General features: G+C 50.2%; 1 protein-coding gene across 1 annotated transcript in view; it reads left to right on the plus strand.

The window, feature by feature from the left end:
* SLC12A8 (solute carrier family 12 member 8) overlaps positions 1-26,323 on the plus strand; it is a 118,648-nt gene that overhangs the window by 42,945 nt on the left and 49,380 nt on the right. The window contains exon 7 of the mRNA XM_048215063.2: positions 21,978-22,091. Coding sequence (XP_048071020.2) covers positions 21,978-22,091 — 114 coding nt within the window. The remainder of the gene's footprint in view (positions 1-21,977; positions 22,092-26,323) is intronic.

Raw genomic sequence — 26,323 nt, forward strand, 5'->3', positions numbered from 1 at the left:
CCAACCATATTTAAACATTTTTTTAAATTAGAGAATTAAAAAAATTTTTTTTCTCCAAAAATTAGCCTTTTTCATCTGTAAAGGAAGTATATCTTTTTGTGAGGGGTCATTCTCTCTCCTGCTCCGGCACCCTCTGAAGTCTTGTCTTTTGGACTGTAATCACTGGGTGGATTATACCTCCGATTTGGGGAACCGCTTGTGAAAACCTTAATGATGCTTTTTAGACATAATGTTTCTGAGTGCTTTTGAAGTTGCTTGGGCTTATATTGTAGAAGGGATATAAAGGTATTTTTCTTTTGGTGGATTGCTACAATGTGATTTGTGACCGAGGGTCACAATAAATGTTTGTGAATACTTGTCATCTCCAGTAGGTGTGACCTCCCGTGTTGACACTGCATCATCCCAGGCAGAAACTGTGAATTAGCATTGTGGAAACCCTCCCAAGGGACTGTAAGAGCTTTCCTCCCCTACTTTTGAGAGTTCGAAGGCTATAGGGAAACAAGTGTTAGGTATTGCTCTGAGGAAAACTGTGAGTCTGTGCTTGAAATATGTGGGAAGAGTATCTAAGGATAAAAACTTCAGTTGTCTAAAGAGGGTCCTATAATGGGCATCAGGGCTCAGTAGGACTGAAATTAAACAGAGAAATAATTTACCTAGAAATGAAACCTTAGCTTGAAATGGGAAAATGCATTTATTCCTGAAAAGATTTCTCACTGTGCGTTTTAAAGTTGTGTCTTGCTGATGCCTTTTCTCCCCCCACCCCTTCATTGCCACCTTGTCCTTCCTTTGCCCTTTGTCTCTTTATCTCTGTTTCTTTTTGTCCCACCCCAGCTTTATTTCCCTCTCTGTAATCAATTCCCTGTAATCAATTAATCAGAAACCTTTCCGAGCACTGCTCTGTGCAGACCCAATGCTAGAAATTTAGTTTAGGTGCAAGGATAAGGTGCAGTCTCTCTCCCCTAACCAAATAATCCCCATATGGTGGTTACGTGTTATTAAGGAAAACACACTGGTGGAGGATGGTGGAAGAGCTTGACCTTGGAGTGTCAGAGCCATCTTCAAGGAGAAGGTGACATTTGAATGGACCTTGGAGGTTATGCGGCAGCTCCCTTGGTGGTAAACTGGGAACAGTAATCCCAAGGAAAGGCAACAGTATATGTGAAGACACAGAGATGAGAAATGCGTGGAAAATTTCAGGAAGTGCAGGAAGTTAGGTGTGCTGGAGCCGGGGGAGTGGGAGGAGCTAGAAGGAAATAAGGCTCCTTCAAGTTCAAGGAAGAGCCGTGTCCTGGTGACTGTGGCTGAATGTGAGGAGAGGGAGGGAAGGTCAGGAAACTCAGGGCCGCCGTGTCGCTGCTGTGAATCCCAATGCTCCCAAGGTTAGCTTACTACAGGCCTTGGTGAGCAATAGAACATTAGCTCCTCTCTGCTGAGATTACAGCGGTTGCTGACACGTATTGTCCGCCTGCTGCCTTCTCTCAGGGTCTTCCCCTTCATTCTTGCTGAGACAAACACCTGGTTGGGCAGGGTGTCCTGGGGAATCTCTTGGACATGGACTCCTTCAGGACTAGCCTGTGTGGTCACCTTTGGCTCAGACTCCCGCCTCTGGTACCGAGATTGTATCCAAGGAATTAGGGCCCTAGGGTCCAAGGAGATCTTGGTGGAGAAATAAAATCTCATGACCCATACTCTCAGAAGACGTAAGCGTGGCAGGCATCGAGGGTGTCCTGGATTGTCTAGTACAGAGAGGCCGGGTGTCATCCATGGGCTAAGAGGAGCCAGCCAATTTGAAAACTGTGGCTTAAACATCAGAACTTAATTTTCTCATAGTTCTAGAGGCCAGAAGTCCAAGATTAAGGTGCCAGCTGATTTGGTTCCCAATGAACAATGTCTTTCTGACTTGTAGAGGTCACCTTCTCTCTGTATCATCACATGGCCTTTCTTCAGTGTGTGTGTGTGTGTGTGTGTGTGTGTGTGTGTGTGTGTGTTCCCGTGCGCGCACGTGAAATTTGGAGGAGGAGAGAGGAAGAGAGAGAGAGATAGGGAGTTTGGGAAAGAGTGTATATGTGCTCACTAGCTCTGTGGTGTCTCTTTTGATAAGGACACTAATCCTGTTTGATCAGAACCCCACCCTTATGGCCTAATTACTTCCTTAAGAGATCCCATCTCCAAATACAGCCGTCCTAGGGGTTAGGGCTTCAACATATGGATTTGGGGGACCAGGTGGGGATATAAACATTCAGTCCATAACAGATAGTATATACTCAATTCTAATTCTAATTTATTTTTATTAAGAATAACATATTTAGGGGCGCCTGGGTGACATAGCGGTTAAGCGTCTGCCTTCGGCTCAGGGCGTGATCCCGGCGTTATGGGATCGAGCCCCACATCAGGCTCCTCTGCTGTGAGCCTGCTTCTTCCTCTCCCACTCCCCCTGCTTGTGTTCCCTCTCTCGCTGGCTGTCTCTGTCTCTGTCGAATAAATAAATAAAATCTTTAAAAAAAAAAAAGAATAACATTTAATTTTAAAATATGAAGTATAAAGGTTATTATAGTCTTTTTTTCTATCCTCCCTTTTCTTACATAATTGGGCTCACACCATATATAGTATTTTTAAAGTTAGGATTAATGTAGCAACATTCAGAAGTCCCAGATGGAATGTAATATAAACATAGGCTTGATGACATGTCTTATCTTGAGAATTTTCTTAGTCTTTCTAGTTAGAAAAGCAAACAGATAAACAAACAAAATAACCAGGAGTAACTTTAGAGCCCCATAGGAGTTTAAGAGGCAGAAATCATAAACACTGAGCAAGGTCAATGGGTTTTTCCTTTTAGTAGGGAAGGGGCAGACTTGGAGTGGTTCTTTGCCAGCCCTGCCTGGGGTGGTGTGGGTGCAAACAGAGGGAGCCTACTGGCAGGAGGCCGCCAGGCAGGGGTGGGGGCTGCCAGGCAGTCATGGGCAGCTGCTCCAGCCCAGGCCCCAGCAAGTGCAGCCTGCACTGAGGGGAGCAGTGGCCCAGAGACGAAGAACAGATGCAGTTTGGGAAAACAGTTTTGTGATCTCATTCTCTTGTTTCTAAATCCCACTTTATTTTTTCCCTCCCCTCCCTCCGCACCCCACCTCCCACTCTGTCTACACTCCACCACCACCACCGTCAGGAACAGACACTCCTGAAATATAAGCAAATAAGATTTATTTTAACCAAGAGATCCTTGATTGATTTTTTTCTCTTATTAGTCTATGATCCAAAATAAAAAGTGAAGTTCCCAAGATTCTGTCGTAAATATCTGTTTCGCCCCACCCCCTGGCCGTGGGAAAGCACACACACACAGCAGCCCGCACAGGGTCGCACCGCTCACCTGGCCACCTGAGACGCTCTGTAGAAAGCACCCAGCACGGTGCCTGCCACATGAACCCCAACAGTTCATGTCCTCCATAAATGCCGGCTGGCCCCATCCGTGATTCAGTGACTAAAGCCTTCTCCCTCGGAACTGAACTCATTTGAACGGCTTCATGCATGTGGTATTTTTAGTCTCTCTCGCACACATCCTCTCCCGGTGGATGGTGGGCTCCCTAATCAGGCACCGGGAGAGAGACCTGTGCGGGGCAAGGGTGTCTACCTGACCCCGGGCCTGCACTGGCGCTTGGGGGGACAGCACAGGCAGGGAAAATAAGGTCTGCCTCACAAGTCTCTTTCACCCTGAACGCCGGGGCTAGAGTTGTGGAGGCAAACTTCCTTTGCTACTCTAAGAATTTATGTCACTTTTCTGAAAAACTGAAAATACTGGGTTAGTTTTTGTTTGGTTTGGTTTGGGTTTTTTGTTTTTGTTTTGTTTCGTTGTTTTAGGTAAGAGGAAGCCGAATGATAAAGAAAAGTGGTTCATAAACTGTTCCCCTGCTCTTATTACTCTCCGGCTTATTTCTTCTAGGCCGCGGGATTTTTAGGTCAGGTGTGTATATCAGTTGGTGCATTAGAAATCTTGTACCCTTGCCAGACTTTCTTTACCAAATGGCCCAGATACAATTCATACTTTTTGAAACACTTCGTATATTTCTGCTTGTAAGTAGAGAAAAAAATAAAGTGAAATAAAACAGTGGTGGGTTCCCCCACATTGCTGTAGATTTCTTGACTCTAAGACCTGAAGACAGCACGGTGACCAAGCCAGGGAGTGGCAGCCAATGTTCACTGAGTGCTGCGTCTGGCCCCCGCACTGGGCTGGGCATCTTGCCTATCGCTTTCTCCTTGCAGCATCCGTGGGGTCGATGTGCTGTTGCTGTTCCTGCCGTGAAGATGAGAAAAGTGCAGTTCAGAGAGGTCGTCTTGCTCTCGCAGGTCACACAGCCAGTAAACCATGGAGGCGGTGTCAGGCCTCAGGCTCCATGTCCTTCTTAACCATCCGGCTCACGCTGCTCCTAGCCAGGCTGCTGCTGCCTGATGCATGATGCAAGCAGTACACGCTTGGCGCTATGCGTCTGAGAGTTGTTGAGTAGCGGAAAGGATGACTACGGTTGCAGCGTTTGGCACTGGGAGACGGGAGGCCAGGGTCCTCTCAACCACTGCCTGGACTCTGGGCCGGGACCCTACCTCACTTGCCTCATAATAGAACTTGATTTTAGATTCATCATTTGCTGGAAATCAGTGGGCTCTGGTCCCTTCCCGACCTAAGCCCTCACCCGTTGGAGCGCAGAGCTCTGAGGGACCAGGGACCGAGGGCAGCAGGTGCCACCAGCGATGGGGGAGGGGCTTTTACCTTTTGTTTCCTCACCTGTAAGACAAAGAGGCTTCTTCCACTCCTGACGCCGGTTCTTCCTGTCGTATCCATCTCAAACTCAGCAGAACTTCCTGTGACGCCACCTGCCTAACTCCTCGGGCTTCTCTGTGTCTGCCAGATGGGAAACACGCCCTAAGTGAAAAAGTACAAGAATACGCCAAAAGGTAGAGAGTAGAATTGCAATTGGGCCTTCCTTTGATGTCTGCGAAAAGAACACAAAGCATCAGAAATAGCAGAAGTGCTGGTGGAGGCCAAGAGAGCTTGGCAGGCAGCTTCAAAGTCCCCTGTGTTGGGTTCTGAGGGGCGCGGAGCTCAGTAGGGCATCCAGAGGTCATTGTGTCTGGCTGTAAGGGCCCCAGGGACAGGAACGGCACCTGACTGCGTTTTCTGTCTAGCATCTTAGGAAGTACCTGGCCCAGGGCTGGTGCTCAGTTACACTTTGCTGAGTGACCGACTGGGAAAGGAACCAGAATGCATCAGGCTCCAGTATGGAGATGGACATTGCTCTCGAAAAGACAAATCAGAGAAGCTGGTGGAAGGGTGGTAGCCGTTGTGGGAGAAAGAGGCTGATTAAGCAGATTGTCAGAGCACAGTCTCCAGACAAGTGGAATGGAGGGGTGGAAAGAGCACCTGCTTGAGGGGCCCACGCACTGCACACTTACCACGTCCAGACTCCCTCTGTCTTCCTGCCATCCACCCACCATCCACCCATCTAGCTGTGAAAGCCTCCCAGGTGCCAGGAGTCAGGCTCCAGCATACAGTGGGGAATAAAATAGAAATGGTCCCTGGCCTCGTGAACCATGGACATGATTAGGGAAGGTCATTGTTAATGGCAATAATATGTGCCTTTATGATTAGTGCTCCCAGAACCCAGGCTCCTAACTAGCTGTGTGACAGTGGGCAGCACTGAGACCCTCTGAGTTTGCTCATCTGGAAAGTGGAAATAAATGCCTCCCAGGGAGGGCATTTTTAAGGATTAGCAATGATATTATATATCAGTAGTGGCTGTGTTTTTCTTTGAGTGTGTGTATGTGGGGGGGTGGTTCTCCCCCCCCCCCATGCTTTCAAGAAAATGAGCACTTCCTGAATATTATGGAGAACACCTTTTTGGTTTTATTATTTTGGTGATGATTTCTTCTGTTAAACTTCTTCCTGCTCCTCAAAAGCTGGCAGAAAATGCTAGATTTCTTAAGGTACAACACCTTAAAATCCTGATGAGAAACATTCAAAAGGAGGGGCGCCTGGGTGGCTCAGTCGGTTAATCGTCCGACTCTTGATTTCGGCTCAGGTCATGATCTCAGGGTGGTGTGATCGAGCCCTGTGTCGGGCTGGTGCTCCGCACCGAGTCCACTTGAGAGTCTCTCTTCCTCTTCCTCTGCCCCTCTCCCCCACCCCCCCTTCTCTCTTTCTCTCTCTAGCTCTAAAATAAATAAATAAATGTTTTTTAAAAAGTTTCGAAAGTGAATAAATACTAAATTCAAGCAGGAGATCTATCATTGCCATCCAGATGAAGACCATCTTAAAATTAAACATGCCAGATGTGATCATTAGGGAAACAGTTCTGCATGACACCGTCTTCAGTTCCTGAAGTCATAAAGGAACTTTAGTTATGGCCTAACATAAGCAATAGCAACCAAACAAACCCTATCTATTTTTCTATTTTTTTCTCAAATTTCTTTTTCTTTTCTTTTTTTTCTTTTTTTAAGATTTTATTTATTTATCTGACAGAGAGAGAGCAAACATAAGCAGGGGCAAAGGGAGAGGGAGAAGCAGACTCCCCACTGAGCAGGGAGCCCGAATCGGAGCTCAATCCCAGGACCCCGGGATCATGACCCGAGCTGAAGGCAGACGCTTAAATGACTGAGCCACCCAGGCGCCCCTTTTCTCCTCATATTTCTATTTGAAGTCAGAGGAAAATCACTTTCTGCTTTCTTGCGCAGCAGTGACTCAGGCAGGAGCCACTTTTCAGACCCTTCTCCCCTGGCAGTGACTCCAGATCCCCAGTTCCTACTGTGTGGGCAAAGGCACTCAGCGCATGTCAGGAAGGGGGCCCTGCAAGACTGGGTCCTGGCCTGTCACAACATCGCTCTGTGACCTTGGGCAAGTCACCTGTGAGCTTCAGGAAAAAAGAGAATAATGATACCTGCCTTGAGGCTCGCTTCAGGGTTGCAGGAGGTGACAAACCTCATTTCCTCGCTTTTGAAACACCATCCATTTTGAGACACACCAAATTTTCAGGTGGAAAGACCCATCCCATTAAGTCTATGCATTGATTGTAAGTCATCCACGTTTCAGGAAATCAAAATAAAAAAAAAACCATAATCACATTGCAGAAATGCAATAGAAAAGCGTGCCTTGTCATTAGGGGGATTCTAGACACGCGTAAGGTGGTCTCACTGCTGTGGATGTCCTCTCCGCGGTGGGGAGCGGCACCTCCCCGTCCCTGCCACTCTGTCCAGCAGTCTGAAATGCGGCTGTCTTTCCAGCATTTCTCTTGGTGCCCCGTCCGCCAGTCAGATGCCAAGCCCGGCGTGGATCAGCTTGGGCACATTGTGGCTTCCTTCCTATGTGGAAGCTTCACCTTGTAGACACTCAGAAAAAAATTCGGCATTTTCTTCCGGACCCAGCCAGTGGTGTCTCCCCCTTATGAGCTTCTCTGACACTGACCTGCTGCCTCCCAGCCATTTTCAAGTCCCTGCACAGCCAGAAAATGATAATATTTGTATAGTACTCCTGGGTAAGGGGAGGGGCAGTCAGGCCAAGGAGCCAAAATCTTCACCATCTGGAACCCATTCAGGGCAGTCCAGCGTGGCTCACCTTCTCTACTTAGTTTCCACCCTGAAAAAGAAGGCAGATGAGGAGGAAAAGAAAAAGAAGAAAGAAACCCTGGGGTTTTTGTTTGTTTGTTTGTTGTTTGTTTGTTTTTTGCTGGGGAATTTTGAGGGCATTTTCGTTTTTCAAAGCATTTTTACAATAATCATCTTATATAATGGTCTTGTATCTTGATCCACATCCCCTCGGGCCTGTGGGTACCATGAGCAAACAAGTTTCCACACTTGTGTGTCAGAACAACTAGGGAAACTTGTTATTGGTACAAATATATATACATGTGTATTTCCTAGTAGCCTGACGCCTGGGAGTCTAAATTCTAAGAAGTACTCCAGGTGATTCTTTTGTGCCAACAGATCTAGGAACCTCTAAAGCCCTTGGAGAGTTTCAGCAGCACAATATCTTTTATATCCTGCATTGTCTATACCCTTTCTGATGCAGTGATCCAAACCTAGTCACCTGGTACGTTCCCTCGCATATATGCCTAGTCCTGCCGGGTATGTGAACAGGGAATCTGCTGGCGCAGAAGCTCAGCCTCCCAGGGTTGCCATTTTCTACAAGAACATTGTGTCTCAGAGTTGCTTTAGGGACTGCCTGTTTTAGAACCACCTAGAAGCTCATTAGAAGAACAGGGTGAATCAGACTATCAAATTTCAGACTAGTAATATGTATTTTATTTTGTTCATTTTTTTTTTAAAAGATTCTATTAGAGAGAGAGAGCATGAGAGCACAAGAAGGGGAGCGGTAGGCAGCGGGAGAAGCAGGCTCCCACTGAGCAAGGAGCCTGATGCGGAACTTGATTCCAGGACCCTGGGATCATGACCTGAGCCTAAGGCAGACGCTTACCTGACTGAGCCACCCAGGCGTCCCAATAATCTCTATTTTAAAGCAACGCACATTCAGATTTGGGACCTACTGCATATGGGTGATGTAATATAATCCCGTTGATCTGGAAAGGGTTAGTTTCCAGGTCAGTGCAGACATTGTTACCTGGGTCAAAGGCGAACTTTTTACTGTATTAATAACTATCCAAGACACACAGTTGACCCCTTAAAGTAAACAACCTTGCTTCTGGGACCACTGTTGGGGTGGTAAGCGGGGAAGGATGTTGAGGTCCAAAACAGCTCGATGTGATGGCTTGAATACACATGAGATTCAACACATCCTGCCCTGGTTTGAGCTTAGTCTGGCAGTTGGGGTGTTTTCGCTCTGGCCATTGTGGGCCTCCCGTTCCGAGTGGGAATTTTAGAGGAGGCAGGTTGTAACTTAGGATCCATGAGCCCCTGAAATTGCGTGCATAATCTGACATGAAAGAGCGTATTTTTCTAGGAGAGGGTCCAGAACTATTGCCAGATTCTCGAAGGCATAGTTAACCCAGAAAGGGGGAAGATTAAGGATTCAAACAGAGGAAATTTTAAAGATTAGGACTGTGGAGAATTGTAAACAAAGGCTCCTGTCCTGGGAAGGATTTCTGAACTCAACAGCAAACCGTGACCTCCAGCATTCCTCAGAACTTACCTGGCTTCTCTCCTCTTGCAGCCTGCCACATTCCTTCTTTTAGGTTTGTCTCTTTCTGGTTTTTCTTCCCCCCTTGAACTTGCTGCCCCATCTGGACGTGGTGCCATCCCTCCTCCCATCCGGTCCTTCTCTCCTCCTCTCCCTTGCTGCCCTAACTAGGAAGCAGAGCACCTTCTTTGATTTGCTCTACCTACGGATAACATTGTGTGTCATTGATTCTTGTTTTTAAAAGTAGATGAGTTGGACATTTAAGATTTCTCTGGGAGACGGAGAAGATGATACTTTAGGTACCCTGAATTCCTGGCTTCTTGGATTTGACCCTTGATGGAAGGTTTTCTGTGGGCAGAGGTCCTCACTCATCCTTGGCTGGAGGAAGGGCAGGAGCAGGCATGCCCTCACCCTCTCTTGTTCTGAGTTTGACTCTGATGAAGAAAGAGTGGCCAGAATCCTAGGCTCCCCCAGGGCTCCAAGGCCCTCCTGCTAGCTTGAATTATTTGTATTTGCTGGCTTTGGCTGTGGAAGGCAGAGAAGCAACCCTTAGGCTGAGGAGGCCGTGGGGACACAGTCAAGGCTGCAGAAGGAAGTGAGAGCTAACACTGTCCAGCTCTACCCCTGTGTCTGCTCCAGCTCTGTGAGCAGGAGGGGGGTTGGGCTGCTGGGCTCCCTGGCCAGCGTTCTGGGGATAAATGCCTGAAGCATGAAATCACTGGCTAGGGAGGGCCCTTTCACACTGCTAGGCCTGCCTGCCTCAGCCTGGAACAGCTGGGAGTTCCAAGGACGTGGACGGTGACACCCTGAGGGATGGGCTATATATACATATCCCGCCGGTGCCCCAGCTCCTCTCCCTGCACACGGAAGGAGTCCTCTGGCTGTGGGGAATGGGCAGACGACCTTCCTCGGTTCTGTAGGAGGGCTAATAATGGCACTTCCTGGCCCAAGCATTTTAGGGGGCAGCTACTGGGTTGAGAGGCGTTGCAGTGGGTCTGTGAGAGACATGAAGTCAGAGGGACATGCCCTCAAGTCACTCACATTTGAGTGGGGAATGAGGCGACCACCTACAGACACAGAACCAGATGGACCGTCCCTGGCTGAGGGTAGGTAGTGCAGAGAAGACCCGCTGAAAGCAGGGCTCCCTGAACTGGGCCTGCCTCTGGGGCCTGTGGAGCCTCTCGATGCTGGTCGGAGGAGAGTGTGGAGTTTGCCATGGGAGCAGTTGGCATCAGAGTGCTGCCTCCTGGGGGCCCGCAGTAGATGAAGCCCCACATGGGACATTTGGAGGTTATAGAATGGGGGCCTGGGTGAGCCTCCCTTTTCCCTCACTCTGGCCCTGGTGATGTCAGTGCTAGAAGTTTCTGAGCTTGTGGCGAAAGTGGCCCCAGGCCTGCTAACCATCGAAATGATTTGTCATTCCAGTCACAGACCTTAATGCTCACTGGGGCCAGGCCATGCCCGTTCATCTTCAGGGACTGTTTCTGGAAGAAATAGTGAGCCCTCTGCCACCGCGTCAGCCCAACCCCAGCACACAGGTGCTCAGGCCAGCGCTGGGCAATGGGGCAGCCCCTAAAATACCTCCCTAGGGATTGCAGTTGCCAATGACTTTCTAGGCCCTGTAGAGCTGACAAGTGGCCGGAGCTGTTGGCCCAATCTGAAACACTTACAACGGTTGTCGGAGCCATGGCTTTGGAATCAGATTCCAGCCGGCCTGTAACCTGCGGCGTGGACTTTCGGACTGCTCGCCTCGTTTCTGAGGAACGGGTAGTAAGGCCTACCTGGCTGGATTGTCAGAGCATCAGATACGGTCATGCACAAGTATTGCAGCTGGCAGCAAATGGATGCTCAGTACATTATTGTCACCATTATCATGTTTATCCTGGAAGCCTAGGTCCCTGGGGACCCTGGGTCATATTCCAAGACTCCAAGCTTCTCAAGCTTCCAGAGCTGAGAATCTTGTTAAAATGGAGATTCTGATTCTGCAGGTATGGGGGTGGGGAGGGGAGAGGAGAGCTGAGATTCAGCATTTCTAACAGGCTCCCCTGTGATGCTAATGGCACTGACCTGGTCCTGCCTAGAGGAGTGTCCTCCTTCCTCCTTTCTCTTTGCTCTCTGCCCTACGGTGGGCAGCCATCCGTCAGAAGACTCCCTGGGCTCTATCGAAAACTACTCCCAGACAACAGACGTGAGCTGGGACCGGCCCAGGCTGGATAAATGGTTGCGCCCCTTCCCACTGAGCACCCATGGCGGTTACATCCATCTGGGGATGAGGAGAGGATCCTGAGAGTGGAGGGAACTTGTCCCTGACTTTGAGGAGCTGCTAATCTGTTGGAGACGCCTACGGACACACCTTGCTGTCCAGGGGCACCCTGCAGAAAGGCATGCAAAGGCTTGCAAAGGAACACGCAGGACAGGAACCTGCCATAAAGGAACACACTGGAACCAAACTGCGTCCTCTCTGGAGCTCTAGCAGCCCGGGCAGGTGGCAGGGACCCTGTCCTGCTTGCCCTTCTCAGAGCCAGTGGGCTGAGGTGCTGAGAGCAGAGCACCTGGGACGGGTGGGCACAGCACGGGCACTGGCGGGGCCAGCCCAGGGTGAAGGCATATTCATCCAAGGCTAGCTCTCATTAAGTGAGACCTGGGTTAAATGCCGCTCCCGGGCCTTGGGTCTCAGTGACCATGGGGTTCTTGAAAGTGGGATCATGTGCTAAAAGCACGCCTGGGACACAGTGCCCCGGACTTTGTCAAAGTTTGTGGTGAGAGCTGGGCAGGGTTGATACTGAGAAATTGCGTTCGGTGCTTCTTGACAGCTTTGCCTCCAATCCTCCCCCACTGCCTCACTCCCCATCTTACTCCCCACCCCTGAATAAAACTCCGTAGATTCAGCTGTCAGCAAAGGGAGCCCTCGTGCCTGCCTAAACTCCTGAGAACTGGGTGCTTTCTGCCGAATTCTGCCCATAGGCGGCTCACTGGTGGGCTCTGCCAGGTGAGCGTTGGAGCTCCCATTCTTATGCCAGAGGAGCCCACGGCTGGGGCTGGGTCGGCTGGGAGTCAGCGTCAGCCAGGAAGCTCCCTTTGTTCTCTACTCGGCCTTTGCAAAGCCCAGAGGAGCCCAGGCCAGAAACAAGGATGCAGGGGTGGTCCCTGCAGGGGGCGCTGTTGAGACAAATGACTTGCTTATTTTTCATTCTGGTAAAACAAATAGGACTTAAAATTTGCCTTTTTAACCGTTTTTTAAACGTACGATTCAGTGGCATTTATTACATTCCTCACTTTGTGCCACCATGCTGACTGTCTGCTCCTAGCACGTTCTCGTCATCCCAAACAGAAACTGAATCCATGAAGCAGTCACTCCCCATCCCTCCCCCACAGCCCCTGGTAACCTCTATTCTGTCTTTATGAATTTCCCTATTCTAGGTATTTCATATAAGCGGAATCATACTGTATTTGTTCTTTCGGATTTTTTTTCACTTCACGTAATGTTGAGGTTCACCCGTCTTGTAGCCTGGATGTTTCACTCCTTTGTGTGACTGAATGATATTCCGTTGTGTGGATAGACCACATTTTGTTTATCCATTCATCTGTTGATGGGCATCTGGGTTGTTTCCATGTTTATTGGTTTTTTTTTTTAAGATTTTATTTATTTGTGAGAGAGGGAGAAAGAGAGAGAGCACACAAGCAGGGGAGCAGCAGAGGGAGAAAGAGAAGCAGGCTCCCCGCTGAGCAGGGAGCCCCACACGGGACTCAATCTCAGGACACTGAGATCATGACCTGAGCCAAAGTCAGATGCTCAACTGACTGAGCCTCCCAGGCACCCCTCCATTGTTAATCATTAATATTTTATAGTTTTTGTATGTTCCCTGCGTCCAGACAATGGAGACACCCTGGGAAATAAGATAGCATGGTTCTTGTCTCCACTTGGCAGGTAGCTAGGCAAGGACAAGAGAGAGATGAGTGCCATCACAGGACCTGGGGGGACCTACAGGACATGCTGGATGGGGGCTTGGCCACACTGGGTTCTGTCTTGCCTGACCAGCTGCTAACTGTGTGGGGTTTTCCTTTTTAGGCCTCAGCCTTCCCATCTGTAAAATGGATTTGAGGCTAAAGACCCCTGTGGCACTAATATTTTATGGTCCTATGATGCCAAATCTTCTCTTACAGAATTCTAAGAGACCTTCTGCTCCATTTCTTTCTTTGGGTAGGGCTTGTGGGGGGGAGGAGGTGCCTGGGGCTGTAGAAGTGGGGGAAGGAAGGGGTGTCTGGGAATTTGAATATTTCCAGCAGAGTGCCTGGCAGGAGGGTGGCCTTGCTCGCATAACTGTGATTGTCTCGCTGTCTGCCCCCTGCAGGGGGCCACTTAACGTCCTACCCTCTTGGCAGCTGCCTGCCTGGAGAGGGGTCCTGGCAAGACTAGGAAAGAGGTGTGACCCCTAGGTCAGAACTCCTGGTCATCACAGGGGGCTAGAGTTGTACAGGGGCAGCCCACCTGGGGGACTGCTAGTTGGGTGAGGACTATTTGGGGGTCTGGGGGCCTGGAGTGTAAGTAGGATGGGGATTGGGATGCCAGAGGCCAGGAGGGCCAGAAGGAGTAAGTGGTGGCTGGGTGGAACCCACAGCCAGGGTGGAGATTTCCTGTCAAAACAGCCACTTATCCTGGCCGGAGAGTGCATTCCTTTACCCTCGAAGATAAGAAGGCCCTGTTTTCCTCTCAGCGTTCCTTTGAGCCATGAGCTGCTTTGGGCCGGCTGTTGGAGGCTCTGTGAGCTGGGGTCCGTAGGACTTCTGTAGCCCCTCCGTCCGGCCCCTGCCCGAGCAGCTCACGCTCCTGGCTCCCCTCCCAGACTCCCTGCATCCTTGAGCGAGCACCGACCCCAGCAGTGGCAGCAGCCAAGGGTTGAATCCGCTCTGGGCTCTGATTTCTTTACCTGAAGAATGCACCGATATTGTAGGGCTGTTGTGAGCTAATGCAGCCGGCGGGCTTGGCACAGTGACCGGCACAAAGCTCTGATCCGTGTGTGTGGCAGTCACGCCTGTTATCCCAAGCTGCCTCTTTGTTTCCTGGGCTCAGGTGAGCCTGATTCCCGCCCCCCCAGGCAGGCCCTTTCATGTTCTGGGGCATTTGACAGTTTTTCCTCTGTAGGCATCTCCAGGCAAAAAATCTCGTATCTCAACTTGCTGACCCCAAGGCCATTATAAGAAAAGTTTCATTAGGCGTTTAAAATAGAGCCATGTCAGCAGATGGAAGAGTTTCTTGGGTGTTAGAAATCACTCTTCATCAAGAAAAGGCTTGTCCTCACTTTCACAAGGGAGGAGCCCTCTGCTCAGACGGACCCTCTGCACTGTCACTGTCCGTCCTAGACTGTAGGGGTTGGCAGAAGCCTCTCCTGTTACGGGAAACTTTCGGCCACCCCCTTCCAAGGGGCCACCCTGACACCCCCCCCCCCCTCTGGCCCTTCATCCACCAGATTGCCAAGCCCTGGGGGCTTTCCAGCTGTTCCAGCCAGCCGGTTGTCCTGGTGGGTGGAGGCCTTCCCTAGGGGCCTGGAGGCTCCAGGCTGCTCCTCCCTGTGCCCTCTGGGCAAGCACGGCCCCACTTCAGACTTCCCTTCTGGCCACTGCTGGAATGCCCAGCCCTCCCTCTGTGTATTTTCTCTCTGGGTGGGGGCCTGGGAGCTGGAAACCCTGCTTACATCCTCTCCCCACCCTCTCTTTGGAGGACCAAACTCAAAAAGGCTGGAGCCAGAGAGGAGGTTGTGGTGTGGGGAAGGCCACCAGCTGGCCGCCCAGAACTCCTGTGGGCAAGGAAAACTGCTGTGGGTGGGTGCCTCGGCAGACTCTTCCAAACCTATCATCATGTCCCTGCCGTCCCTCCAGTCTGTGGTCAGTACAGTCCAAATCGATACAGCCTGCCCGAGTTCAAGTTCAACACACTTCTATGGAGTCCCTATAATGGACTGGGATTGTTGTGACCCAGTTCCGTGGGATAGCCCTGCAGACCGGGCCTCGGTTCTATGTAGGCTCCAGGCTGGACTCCGAGCTAGGGCTGCTGTGCCACTTCCTGCTCTCAGGCTTTGCGGAGCAGGCTGGCAGCTCTGAGCTCCGGTCACCTCAGTTACTGAAGTGGGTCAGTGCCTTCGACCTTGAAGGTTCATCATCTGCACGAATGCAGGGTACCCAAGACACTGTAATAACAGTCCTTGTAATTCATAATTGCTTGGTCTCATCAGCATATCAAGAAATGGGGCGGCAAGCTCGTCTCCCAGTTCCGCGTGTTGTGTCACAGCCACGGGAAGGGAAGGGGCAGCAGCGAGGTTGGGGGTGATGCTGACACGGTCTAGAAGCCAGTTGGGGATTTTACATCGGCCACTGTAAATCAGTGGTGTCATTGGAGACGGGGTGGTGAGTGTTGAAAACGGCTTCTGGGCACAGTAGGGGTGCAGAACCTTGGGCTCAGTGCAGATTGACAGTCAGAATTTGCATTTCAAAAGAAAAAGGAACTCACCTTCAGTCCCCCAGGAACCAGGGCATCCACCCCTGTGTCTTAGACTCTTGTTCCTGACACCACTCCTCCCCTCCTCCCCAGAGATCTTCAGGATGCTCATGCCGGGAAGGGGTCCCCGTGCTCCACCCAAGGCAGGAGGACAAGAGCCTGGCTTGTCCCAAATCCATGCTCTCTGGGCCTGGGTTGATTGTCCCCACCCCCGCTCCCCATCGCAGCTCCCAGTGAGCTAACAGCATAGCCCAGGGGAGGAAAAAGTCCACTGGCCAGTGCAAACAGCCAGAGGCATGCAGGGTGAGCTGCCCATCTTTGTCCGCCTTAGACCATCTATGGTCGGTCGGGCAGTGTCTGAGTAAGTTGGTGGGGGGGCTGCTTGGGCAGGAGCTCCGTGGGGGACTTAGTGGCAGGATGGGCCCTGGATACTCTCCTTCTTCCCCTTTTCACTGACCTCTCTTTGTCAGGCTGTTTCAGACCTGTTCCCTCTCTCAAGCTGCAGATCTCTCAGACGTCCCAGACTGGTCATGGCAGGGCAGACCCTTAGGGCACCATTCCAGCACCACCGCCCTGGGGGCCCTGAGGAGGGGTGTGTGTGCAGCGCCATGTTTGGCCCCTGGGAAAGGGACCCAATTCGTGATTCCCTTACGGCATGCCCTACTGTACTTCCTCCTCATCTGGGTATCCTCAGCTCTTTCCTCTACTCTTAGCCTGGTCCCCGTCCCTCCCCCACCGCGTTGTTTTGGTGTGTGTCCCTTCCCAGAACCTCGGCCTCTCCTTTCCTTTTCCTTGCAGAGTTGCTCTTCCTGTGATCCCTCAGGCCCCAGCCCGCCCTCTGGGGCCCTCCCTGCCTTCCTCTCTCCCAGGCCCTTCCTCCGCTCTTTCTATTCCTGGTTGGACCAGCCTCTCCCATTGTCCATTCCCAGGAAAGGGCTGTCTCGCTGGTGCAGGGGTGAGGGACCGGAGCCAAGAAGAAAGCCAGCGCCGGAAGCCCCTGCCTGCCCCAGAACTCGGCTCCCAGCGAGGTGCCCCCACCCCAACCCCATTGCCAGTGTCATTTTTAGAAATCTCGCTTTCTAAGTTAGTCAGCAGTAGCAATCTGACACCCACATGTGGGGGCTGATGACTTCCCAACTGCCTCTTGTAACTTCAGTAGACCCCAGAGGTGGGGGCGGCAGGAGTGGGGCAGCCACAGGTGCCACAGAGAGCTTCCCGGCAGAGACCTGACCAGAGGGCTTGGGGGCTGCGGTTTGTCACAACTGGTGACCAGGGCTGACTGCCTTTGGCCAGGCAAGGTGGGTGGGGTCCCACGAGGACTCCTTGGGAGCAGACAGTGGACCCTATGGAACCGGGGGGTGCCTGAAGAAGCCGTGTTACCCAGATTCAGGAAAGAAAGGCCAAGCCTTTTTTGCAGACAGACCCTCAAGTATCTTCACTCTGCTGTTCTTGCCTGACTTTTGTCTTGATTTGTTTCCTCTCTCTTATGTCCCCCCATTCCACCCCTATTCTGTGTTTGTTCTTCCTAAAAGCACATAACTCAAATGGGGCCAAAGTATTTTTGGTAAATACAGAACCAATGTTCGGGTCAAACCCAGATACCTTCACATGTGGCAGGCGCAGGCACGGGGCACCCCAGGCCTTTCAGGGTTGGAAGATGCGAGCAGAGAAGGCCCCAGACTGGCTCCCTTTTGTGCCAGCAGAGGAGCTGAGTGGTTCACAGGGGCAAAGAGACAAGCATTAGGGATCTCTGGGGAAACAGCTCGGGATGAATTACAGGGAGACAGCATCGTGGATGGAAAACTTCGAATTCAGACAGACCTAGAGGCCAGGCTAGGCTCTGCCTGCTCGGAGCTCTGCAAGCCTCTGTCAGGCGTACACCCCTAGGTGCGTGTGGCATTCCACAGGGGAGGCCCCCTGTCAGCCTCCTGCAGAAGGAGAGGCGGATGCCATGAGCTCTGTGGGCGTCTCCTGGGCTTGATGAGGACCTGTTTTGCATCACTTGGCACCCTCCCCCCTGGGGATGTTCCCAGAAGAGTTTGTCCCACAGGCCACAGGCCCCCACCGAGAACCAAGACCGGCCTCCTCTGTGGGGGAGGGCAGTGCAGGGGACCTGGGGACTGGCATCCTAGAAGAGAGGCAGTGTCTGTAATACAGGCAGGTCCGGCTGTGTGACCTTAGACAAGATTCTTCACCTTCCTGAGCCTGGTGTCCCTCCCTCTGATCTTGCAGGGTAGCTGTGAGGATCAAAGAGGACACTGTAAAGGACTTAGTGCCCAGGAACAGGCACGTAGGAGGTGCTCAAAAAAGAGCCCCTCATCATTATGTTTGGACGAGAGGTTGCCCTGTGATGTCCTTGGGGCGCCTGCACAGTCCTGCGCACAGAGACTCCCCGTTGCCTGGCAAGGACAGCAGTATGAAACACTGTGGGCTACCGTCTGTCCACTGTGAGGCCTGGCACGATGGCAGTCAGGGCAGGGGATGCCGTTGGTGTATGCGGGGCGGGAACAAGTCTCGGGTGCAGGGGTAGCCCCTAGCGTGAAGGTCCTGAACGTCAGGGTCCATGCCCCTCCGAGAGGCTTCAGAGACCTGGAACACCCAAAATGTGCTGTCGTGGGGATCGCTTTCCTTGGATTCTCCAACGGGGCAAAATTAAGAACCTTTGTTGTGGATGTCAGCATATCCAGCATGAAGACCTACTGTAAGAGGGTATGGCAGGTGTCCTGGGTGTATCCAGCTGACCTCACCCCAGGCCTCAGCCAGCAAGTCCAAGCCAGTCAGGGACATCAGTGCCTGACCTGGGCATCCACCCTGCCATAAGCTCCAGGTTCAGCTGGACCTGGTTTGCGGTGTGGGAGACAGGCCAGAGCCCTAGTTGGGGTGAGGACCAGTAGGGCCAAGCCTCACTGGGGGCTGGCCGAGGCTGGGGACCTGAGGTGGTGGGGTTTGAAGGGGGTGGAAGTCATTAGGGCCTGGGAAGGTTACGAGCAGAGGAAATGAGGAAGTCCATCATGTTGGCCTTCGGAGCTCCTTCACATCCACTGGAAAGTGGCACATAGGAGGGGTGGGCCCTGAGGTCTGTCCCTGCCCACGTGGGCTGGCCGGAAAGTCTCTCTAGGCCTTGAATTCTAGTGGGAGGGTGATCATGGCAGGACCTCACCTCAGAGCCTTATGCAGAGACCTTGGGCCATGCCTCATGGATTTGTGGCTGTGGGTGCTCTCTTTCTCTCTCTCATTTCTTTTCTTTTCTTTTTTTTCTTTTTCTTTTGATTCTTATTTTATCTGCCCTATCTTATGTTTTTCTCATAAATCACTTAAATCATTTTGAGAAGGAGGTAGAATATAGATGGAAAGAAAAAAATAAACTTGTTTACAGAAAAGTTATCTAGAGGGGCGCCTGGGTAGCATAGTCATTAAGCGTCTGCCTTCGGCTCAGGGCGTGATCCCGGCGTTATGGGATCGAGCCCCACATCAGGCTCCTCTGCTATGAGCCTGCTTCTTTCTCTCCCACTCCCCCTGCTTGTGTTCCCTCTCTCACTTGCTGTCTCTCTGTCAAATAAATAAAATCTTAAAAAAAAAAAAAAAGAAAAGAAAAGAAAAGTGATCTAGAGAAGATGGGCTTTCAGTCCTGGGATATTCTGTTTGTTTTTCTAAAAGATGTTATTTCTTGTCAGTAAGTTGATTTTGCTTGTGAAAGACAATGTGGAAAATTTGAAAAAGAAAAAAAGAAAGGAGAAATTGCTCATAATTGCATTATATAGACATCCATTGTTAGTATTTTAGTATGTTTCCTTCTTTCCTTATATGTGTAAATTAAAACCCCTTTGGTATTTGTACTGTAAATGGTGTCCGGTTTTCTGGCTTCACGTGTATCATACATAACGTGGACCATTTTCTGTGGTACCAAAAACCCTTTCTAAACATTTAAAATACTTCAGCCCCCAGAGTTAGAAATGTACACTCCCCTTTTACATCATTATAGATAAAGCACTGACAATGTGTTTGCCCATAAAGTTCTTTTCGAAGTTAAGATGATTTCCTTGAGAAAGATTCGGAAGCACACCTGAAGGAGAGGGCTGGCTCGGCAGCGTGTCAGCGTGAGCGCGCGCCGGGGAATGTGTGGGGCTGCATTTGCAGAGTGGGGACGAGGCAGGCCTCCCCACAGCCCGCCCACGAGAGCCAAGTGACACAGGCCGTCAGTCTGTGGATCTTGGTGGTGGGGCGGATGGAGAGAAAAGTCTTCCAGTGACTCATCCATGGGACCTGGGCAAAGCCCTCCAGCCTGGTGACCGAATACCCACCCCTGTCGGAGCTGCCGTGGGGACCGCCAAGACCAGTGGAGCCCAGTGACGCCCGCCCAGCGTGCCCACAGCCCGGCGTTCAGATGTGCTTTCAGACCTGTGCTTTCAGACCGGCGTGGCTGGACTCTGCTCCAAGGCAGGCAGGGCTGGGTTTTCACCTCAGAAAGGCTCGTCAGCGGGGTCAGCCAGCGGATAAACTAAAGTTAACTCAGCCATTACTGCTTTTTTGTTAATGAGGGGAAGACCAGCTGTGAAGATGCCAAACCATTCAGAAATGTTGCCCAGTACTTGGGATTTAATGTCTTAGGGCAAATTCTGTGTTCGGACAGAAGAAAGCAATTGACAGTGATTTTAAGTCCTGACCGGACTCCCCAAGGTCCCTTGTGCTTCACTGAGTTTTCATTTTATTATTTTTTTACAAAATATTTTTCCTATTAAGTTATGAGTCTTGGAAGCTGTGAAAAGCGCTGGCAATCTCACTGGACTCGTGAGTGAGCAGGAGCTCTTTTGTGGATGGAAGCTCAGGGGGAAGCTAAGCCCCGAGGTAGGTGGAGGACAGTTGGGCAGGAAATTCTGTCACCACAGCTCTAGGGGTTGGCTGGAGGGATGGCCAGATGCCCATGCTATGTGGTTGTGGGGGTTTCGGGAAAGGGAGCAGGGTTGGCTTCTCTGAGGCTATAGTTAACAGGAATAAACCAACTCTTCTCAGAGACGAGATTCAAAAGCAGAGGCTGGATATCCTATCCTGGGTGTTCCCGAGCCTAAGAACACTTGACGTGGATCTTAAACTTCCACAGCCCGCTAACATGTCCACAGATGCTGTCCAAAGTGACCTCCTTTGACAAAGGACAGTAGACTTGAAACCACCTGGAACATTTTATTGAAGTCAGTGTACACATGTTTAACATGCTTTGAAGAAATCAGATCTGAGATGTCCCTGCTACAAAGTAGCCTGTGAACAAGTCAAAGGGAAAGCATGGATGCCAGATGTGCCCATAGCCAAGATCGAAGAGAAAGATTCTTCTTCATGTGACCCGGGCTTGCAACCAGCCTCTTGGGTATCGGGCATGACACTTGACTCTGGGGGACAGAGCTACGTAAGGCTGGATCTCTTGCCCCAAGGCGTCTAGTGGGGGAAAGATCGGATATGGCCAGTCACAGTGCTGAGAGCGCTTAGAAGGCGTTGATCCTGAGTCAGGAGTTGAGGTAAAACCCGAGGGAAGTAGCGTTTGAGATGGGCTTGAAAACGAGCCTGGTGCTGATGCTTAGAGAAGTGGGAGAAGGGTCTGGAAAGCAGGAGACACAGGGATGGGTATTACTGGTGTTCTTGAGGAGAGTCATCTGCGTGACTGCTGGGCGGAGGAAAGGATGAGCGGGAAGCCGAGGCGCGGCGTCCGGTTGTCGTGGGCTTTGATTCTCATCTGAAGCAGTTTGGACTATGTTCTGCAGCTAAGAGGGACCCATGGAAAGGTGTTTGAACAGGGAAAGTAGCTTAATTTTTTAAATTAAAGGAAAATACATAAAAACATGCTCAATGAAAGATTTGAGCTATACTGAAATATATCAAGAAAAAAGAAGAAAGAAAAACAGAAAAGAAAAATAAAAAATGCTTCCCTTCCCAGAGGTAACTACTCTTCTCCCTCAAGTCATTTCATCTCCGTGTCTCTAGAGATACAAATCCATGAAGTCAAGCCCTAGAAGTGGTAAGGATGATTCCGCCAGACTTCCTCCTCTGCCTCTCTCAATTTCTCTCACACACATGCCCCTATATTTTAATATTTAAATTTACATGAGATAGGACTGTGATCCAGGGAGCCTGCATGCTATATCTTATTACTTGGCTCGTTTTTTAACTTCTTTTTTTTTTTTCTAGATTTTATTTATTTGAGAGAGAGAGAGAGAGAGCACTCTGGCACACGCACTCACGCATGAGCTGGGAGGGGGGGCAGAGGCAGCGGCAGAGGGAGAAGCAGACTCCCCGCTGAGCAGGGAGCCCGATCGGGCCTCGAACCCACGACCCCAGGATCACGACCTGATCACTTGGCTCATTTTGCTCTGCTTTGTGTTATTTCAGAGCACGGGTTCGTTGGCTATTCACCGGAACTGCTGTGGAACAACACTCTGCCGGATTACAGCCCCGGGGAATCTTTCTTCACTGTCTTTGGGGTGTTCTTCCCAGCGGCTACAGGTATAATTATTTGGGTTCTTTCCCGCTCCCACATGAGGGGCACAAATGCTTGATTTCTGAAGCTCAGTGTTGTAAGTGGCCTGCATGTGCTCCTAGGGTGTGTATGACTTTAGAGACAGCCTTAGCTTTCACTAAAAATCTCTGAACAGTTTCCTTGTCCATAATCCCTGAAGGCCTCCCGCATTATTTCATCTTCCTTATGCTCCAGACCTATGTATTGAAACCTGTTGGCCTAGTTAATAGAGTCCTATTTCTCTTAGGGCTGAACAGGATGGATTCCTCAGCAGCACAAGCTCTCCCTTCCACCCCAGACTGAGTGCAAAGTTGGTCCCCAAACTCCACTTCTCTCTACCCCAACCTGTGCATCTTCTCCCAGGGGACAGAGAAATGCTATTGTCTTCTCCCTGCGCTGGGTGTGGGTGAAACCAGGGTCCCATGGGCAATGAATGAATCTCCTTACCTCACCTTGTCCATTTTCTGGCTCTCCAGTGACCAAGGAGGAGCTTTCCAAAGCTGAGCTCCCTCTAGGACTCTTGTCTTAGGCTCTGGGCCCTGGTCCGGAAGGTAGTAAGCTAACATGTTGACCAAATGATCTGTAAGAAAGAATCGTTTGTTAGTGACTGGGCTTGTCCCAGAGCACAGACTCAGGGAAGCATTTTACTCTTGATCAGGCAGTGTCAACACCTGGGAGTGTGGCTGATTTTATCTCCTTCTCCACCTCCCTTCCTCCCTCTGCCTGCCTACATGTGGCTGTTTCCTTGCTCATTATCCTCTCCTCAAATAGGATAGGGATAGAAAAAGGAGGAGAAGCTACTAGAATATTGAAAATTTTATAGACTGTCCATGCCAAATGCTGACAAGGATGTGGAGAAACTGGAACTCTCATATGCTGCTGATAGGAATGTGAAATGGTACAACCATTTTGGAAAACAGTAGATGATTTCTTAAAAATTAAACAGTCTATGGCCATACCACCCTAAATGTATCTGATCTTGGAAGCTAAGCAGGGCTGTGCCAGGTTAGTATTTGGATGGGAGCCGCCTAGGGATACCAGTGCAGTAGGCTTAAAAGAAAACAAATTAAATACACACCCGGCCATTCCACTCCTGGTTATCTACTGCAGAGAGATGAAAGCATGTGTTCATATAGACTTGCACCTGAATGTTCAAAGCAGTTTAATTTGTAATAGTCTCCAACTGGAAACAACTCAAATATTCATCAACAGGCAAATAGATAAACAAATGATAATATAGCCATGCCATATAATATAGCATCTAAAACTACTCAACAATAAAAACCAATGAGCTATTAATACAAGCAATGATACAGATGGGTTGCAAAACAACTATGTTTCATGAAAGAAGTCAGAGAAAACAAGAGTACCTTTTTTAAAAGATAAAATTATATAAAACTCCACTTACATAAAATCCTAGAAAATGCAAACTATGGTGGCAGAAAGCAGATCAGTGGATGGGGAGTAGGGGTGAGGGGGGCAGGAGGGAGGGACAAGGAAATTTCGGGGCATGAAACTCCATTTCTGACCATGGTGATGGGTTCACAGGTATATTCACATGCGAAAACTTGCCAGATTCTTACACTTTAAACATGTGCCGCTTACCCTATGATAGTTCCACCTCGGTAAAGCTGTGCAAATGAAAAAAATGAACGATGATAACCAGCTTCCTGAATCCCACTCCTGCCCCTAGCCAATGCAGTGTTTTCACTCCTCTTCACAGCCAAACCCCGGGCTTTGTCTGTGCTTCTGTATCTCCATCTCCTGCCTCCTGTCCAACTTGTCCACTCTCTTCTTTTGGAATTCCAAACCTGCCTCACCACTGAAATGGCTCTCCCCAGAGTCTTCTCAGTTCAGTGAGCATCTCTAATTTCTCAGTGTACTCAAATGGGCAGCATCCACTGCCTCTTTCTTTTCTCTTGCCTTCCATGATGCAGAGCCCTGCTTGCCTGCCTCCTGCCCCTCTAACTTGCCTTTATGGGTACCTCCTCTTCTGCTCGCCCAATACATGTTAAGGTTTTCAGGCTACGCCTAGCCCTCTTCCTTCTCTACTGTTTTCCTTAGAATCTCATCCACGCCTACTGTTCAGTGGCCACTCACAAGGCTGAGGACCCCCAGACTTGTACCTCCAGCCCAGACTTCTCTAAGCTTCATACGATATCCTCAGTTGCTTATATGACGTCATCTGTTGGGCATCTCAGACCCAACATGTTCAGAACCAAGCCCATCCCACCCATCCCCCAACTGGTTCTTCTCCTTTACTCCTGATCTCAGCGAAGGGCACCTCCATGCGGACAACTGCTCATGCCAGTAATGGGGAGTTAGTCACGATAAACATCCTCTTTCTTGCCAGTGCCCTCCAAGTCCCGTCAATTTTTCCTCCTAAAGGAGGTTCTTCTTTACTTCCTACTTTTCTCCACCACGGCCACCTGACCACTCTGGTCCAAGCCTTATCCCTCCCTGGCCACAGAAGTGAGTTTGGAGCTAGGCCTCAGTAGTGACAGGTAGAATCTTGGTCTACAAATCCAGATGTGCCAGGAGTAGTGCATCCCTTTCATTCTTATGAAATGACCAGCGTCAGTCACTGACCCTGCCAGTGGTGGCAAGGAGTGGGCCCCAGGTCCACACTGCTCCAGATCCCACGCGACTTTCTCTCCCTGCTTCCAGCTCCAGTGGCAATCTTCTGTAACAATATGGCAGACACTCCCGTCCAGGGCCAGCGTTGTGGGCACGAGCCTATGCATTCACACCGGGTCCCACACTCAGAAGGGCCCCATGCCCGGTTTAATGATTTACTGTTACTAAAAACCTTAGTAATTTTTGAAGAAGAGATCTTTGGACTTTTACTTGCACTGGACCCAGCAAACTATGTACCAAAGTCTATTCTTGTCTCCCTGTGCTTTCCCCACCCATTCTGCGGCTTCTTTTCTGCCTCCTTGATTCTCTAAAATCTAAGGGCTCAGGCTTTTGAGAAAGAGACCCCAAAACAGAGTGCTGGCAAATTCTGCTTCTTCCTGACATGTATCTCCCTCAAGGCAATACAATATAGGTAACTTCCCCTTGAATGGACAGAAAAGGCAAAGGGGAAACAAATAGAGGGAATTTTTTAACAAGTTAATATTTGAAAATATTGTCCACCCTCCCTCCCCTGCCACAGGCAGAGCACACATTCAAGAGGCTTCCCACCTGAGGGTTTCCTTGGCCCAGCCAGTGAGTCCCAAGACCAGATCAAGAAACTCTGGGCCCAGATGCCAGGTGGGCAGTCACAGCTGAGGCGGGGCTGTGGTCCTAGGCTGGCAGCACTCCAGGGGGCACCCCTGGGAGGTTGTGTCAGTAATGTGACCCTGCTAGACACCCCCCCACACACGCACACACCGCTCCACGGTTTCCCTCCTTTGCCTCTCCAGGCCTGCTGTCTTAGAAAGAGAGGGGATGCCTGGTCTGAGAGAGGGCAGACAATGGTGGGCCCCGCTTCAGTATTTTTCCTTCTAGCAAGGAATGAGCAGCCTGAGGTTTGAAGAGCCGCGCAGTAGCCCCGCGTCTGGGCGGGACTCACATTCGAGAACAGCTAGTTCAGCAGCTCTCAACTTTTTGTATTTTTAACCCATGTTCACTTTTGATAATGATACTAAAACCCTTACCTACACTAGAAATTCTGATATGCGCCCCTGGACCAGAGAAGGGTGTATTTGTTCTTCCCTTTTTTAAAAAAACTTAATTTATTTGTCAGAGAGAGAACACAAGCAGGGGGAGCAGCAGGCAGAGGGAGAGGGAGAAACAGACTCCCTGCTGAGCAGGGAGCCCGCGGGACTCGATCCGAGGACCCTGAGATCATGACCTGAGCTGAAGGCAGCCGCTTAACTGACTGAGCCACCCAGGTACCCCAGTCCTTCCTTTGAGTAAGCTTGCTACCTAAGAATATTATTCAAGTTTTATATTCTGTAGCTTAAATTATGAAAATTTTATTTTGTAAAATTCTGAATATAAAACTGTAATATTGAAGAAACTATACAGGCTTTTTTTTTTTTTTTCCTCCACCCCTCTTAGAAGATATGCTTCCTGGTCCTCCCACTGCCCCTTGGCCCAACCAGGTTGAGAATCACCTTATCCTTTAATGTGACCAACCGGGGAAGGAAGAGCACAGAGGACTTATGAAGGATTGCTAAAGGTCACCCAGCTAATTAGTGACCAGAGTTGGGCTACTGTTCTGCTATGGAGC

The sequence above is a fragment of the Ursus arctos genome, unplaced genomic scaffold, assembly GCF_023065955.2.
Source record: "Ursus arctos isolate Adak ecotype North America unplaced genomic scaffold, UrsArc2.0 scaffold_4, whole genome shotgun sequence".
Classification (NCBI taxonomy): Eukaryota; Metazoa; Chordata; class Mammalia; order Carnivora; family Ursidae; genus Ursus; species Ursus arctos.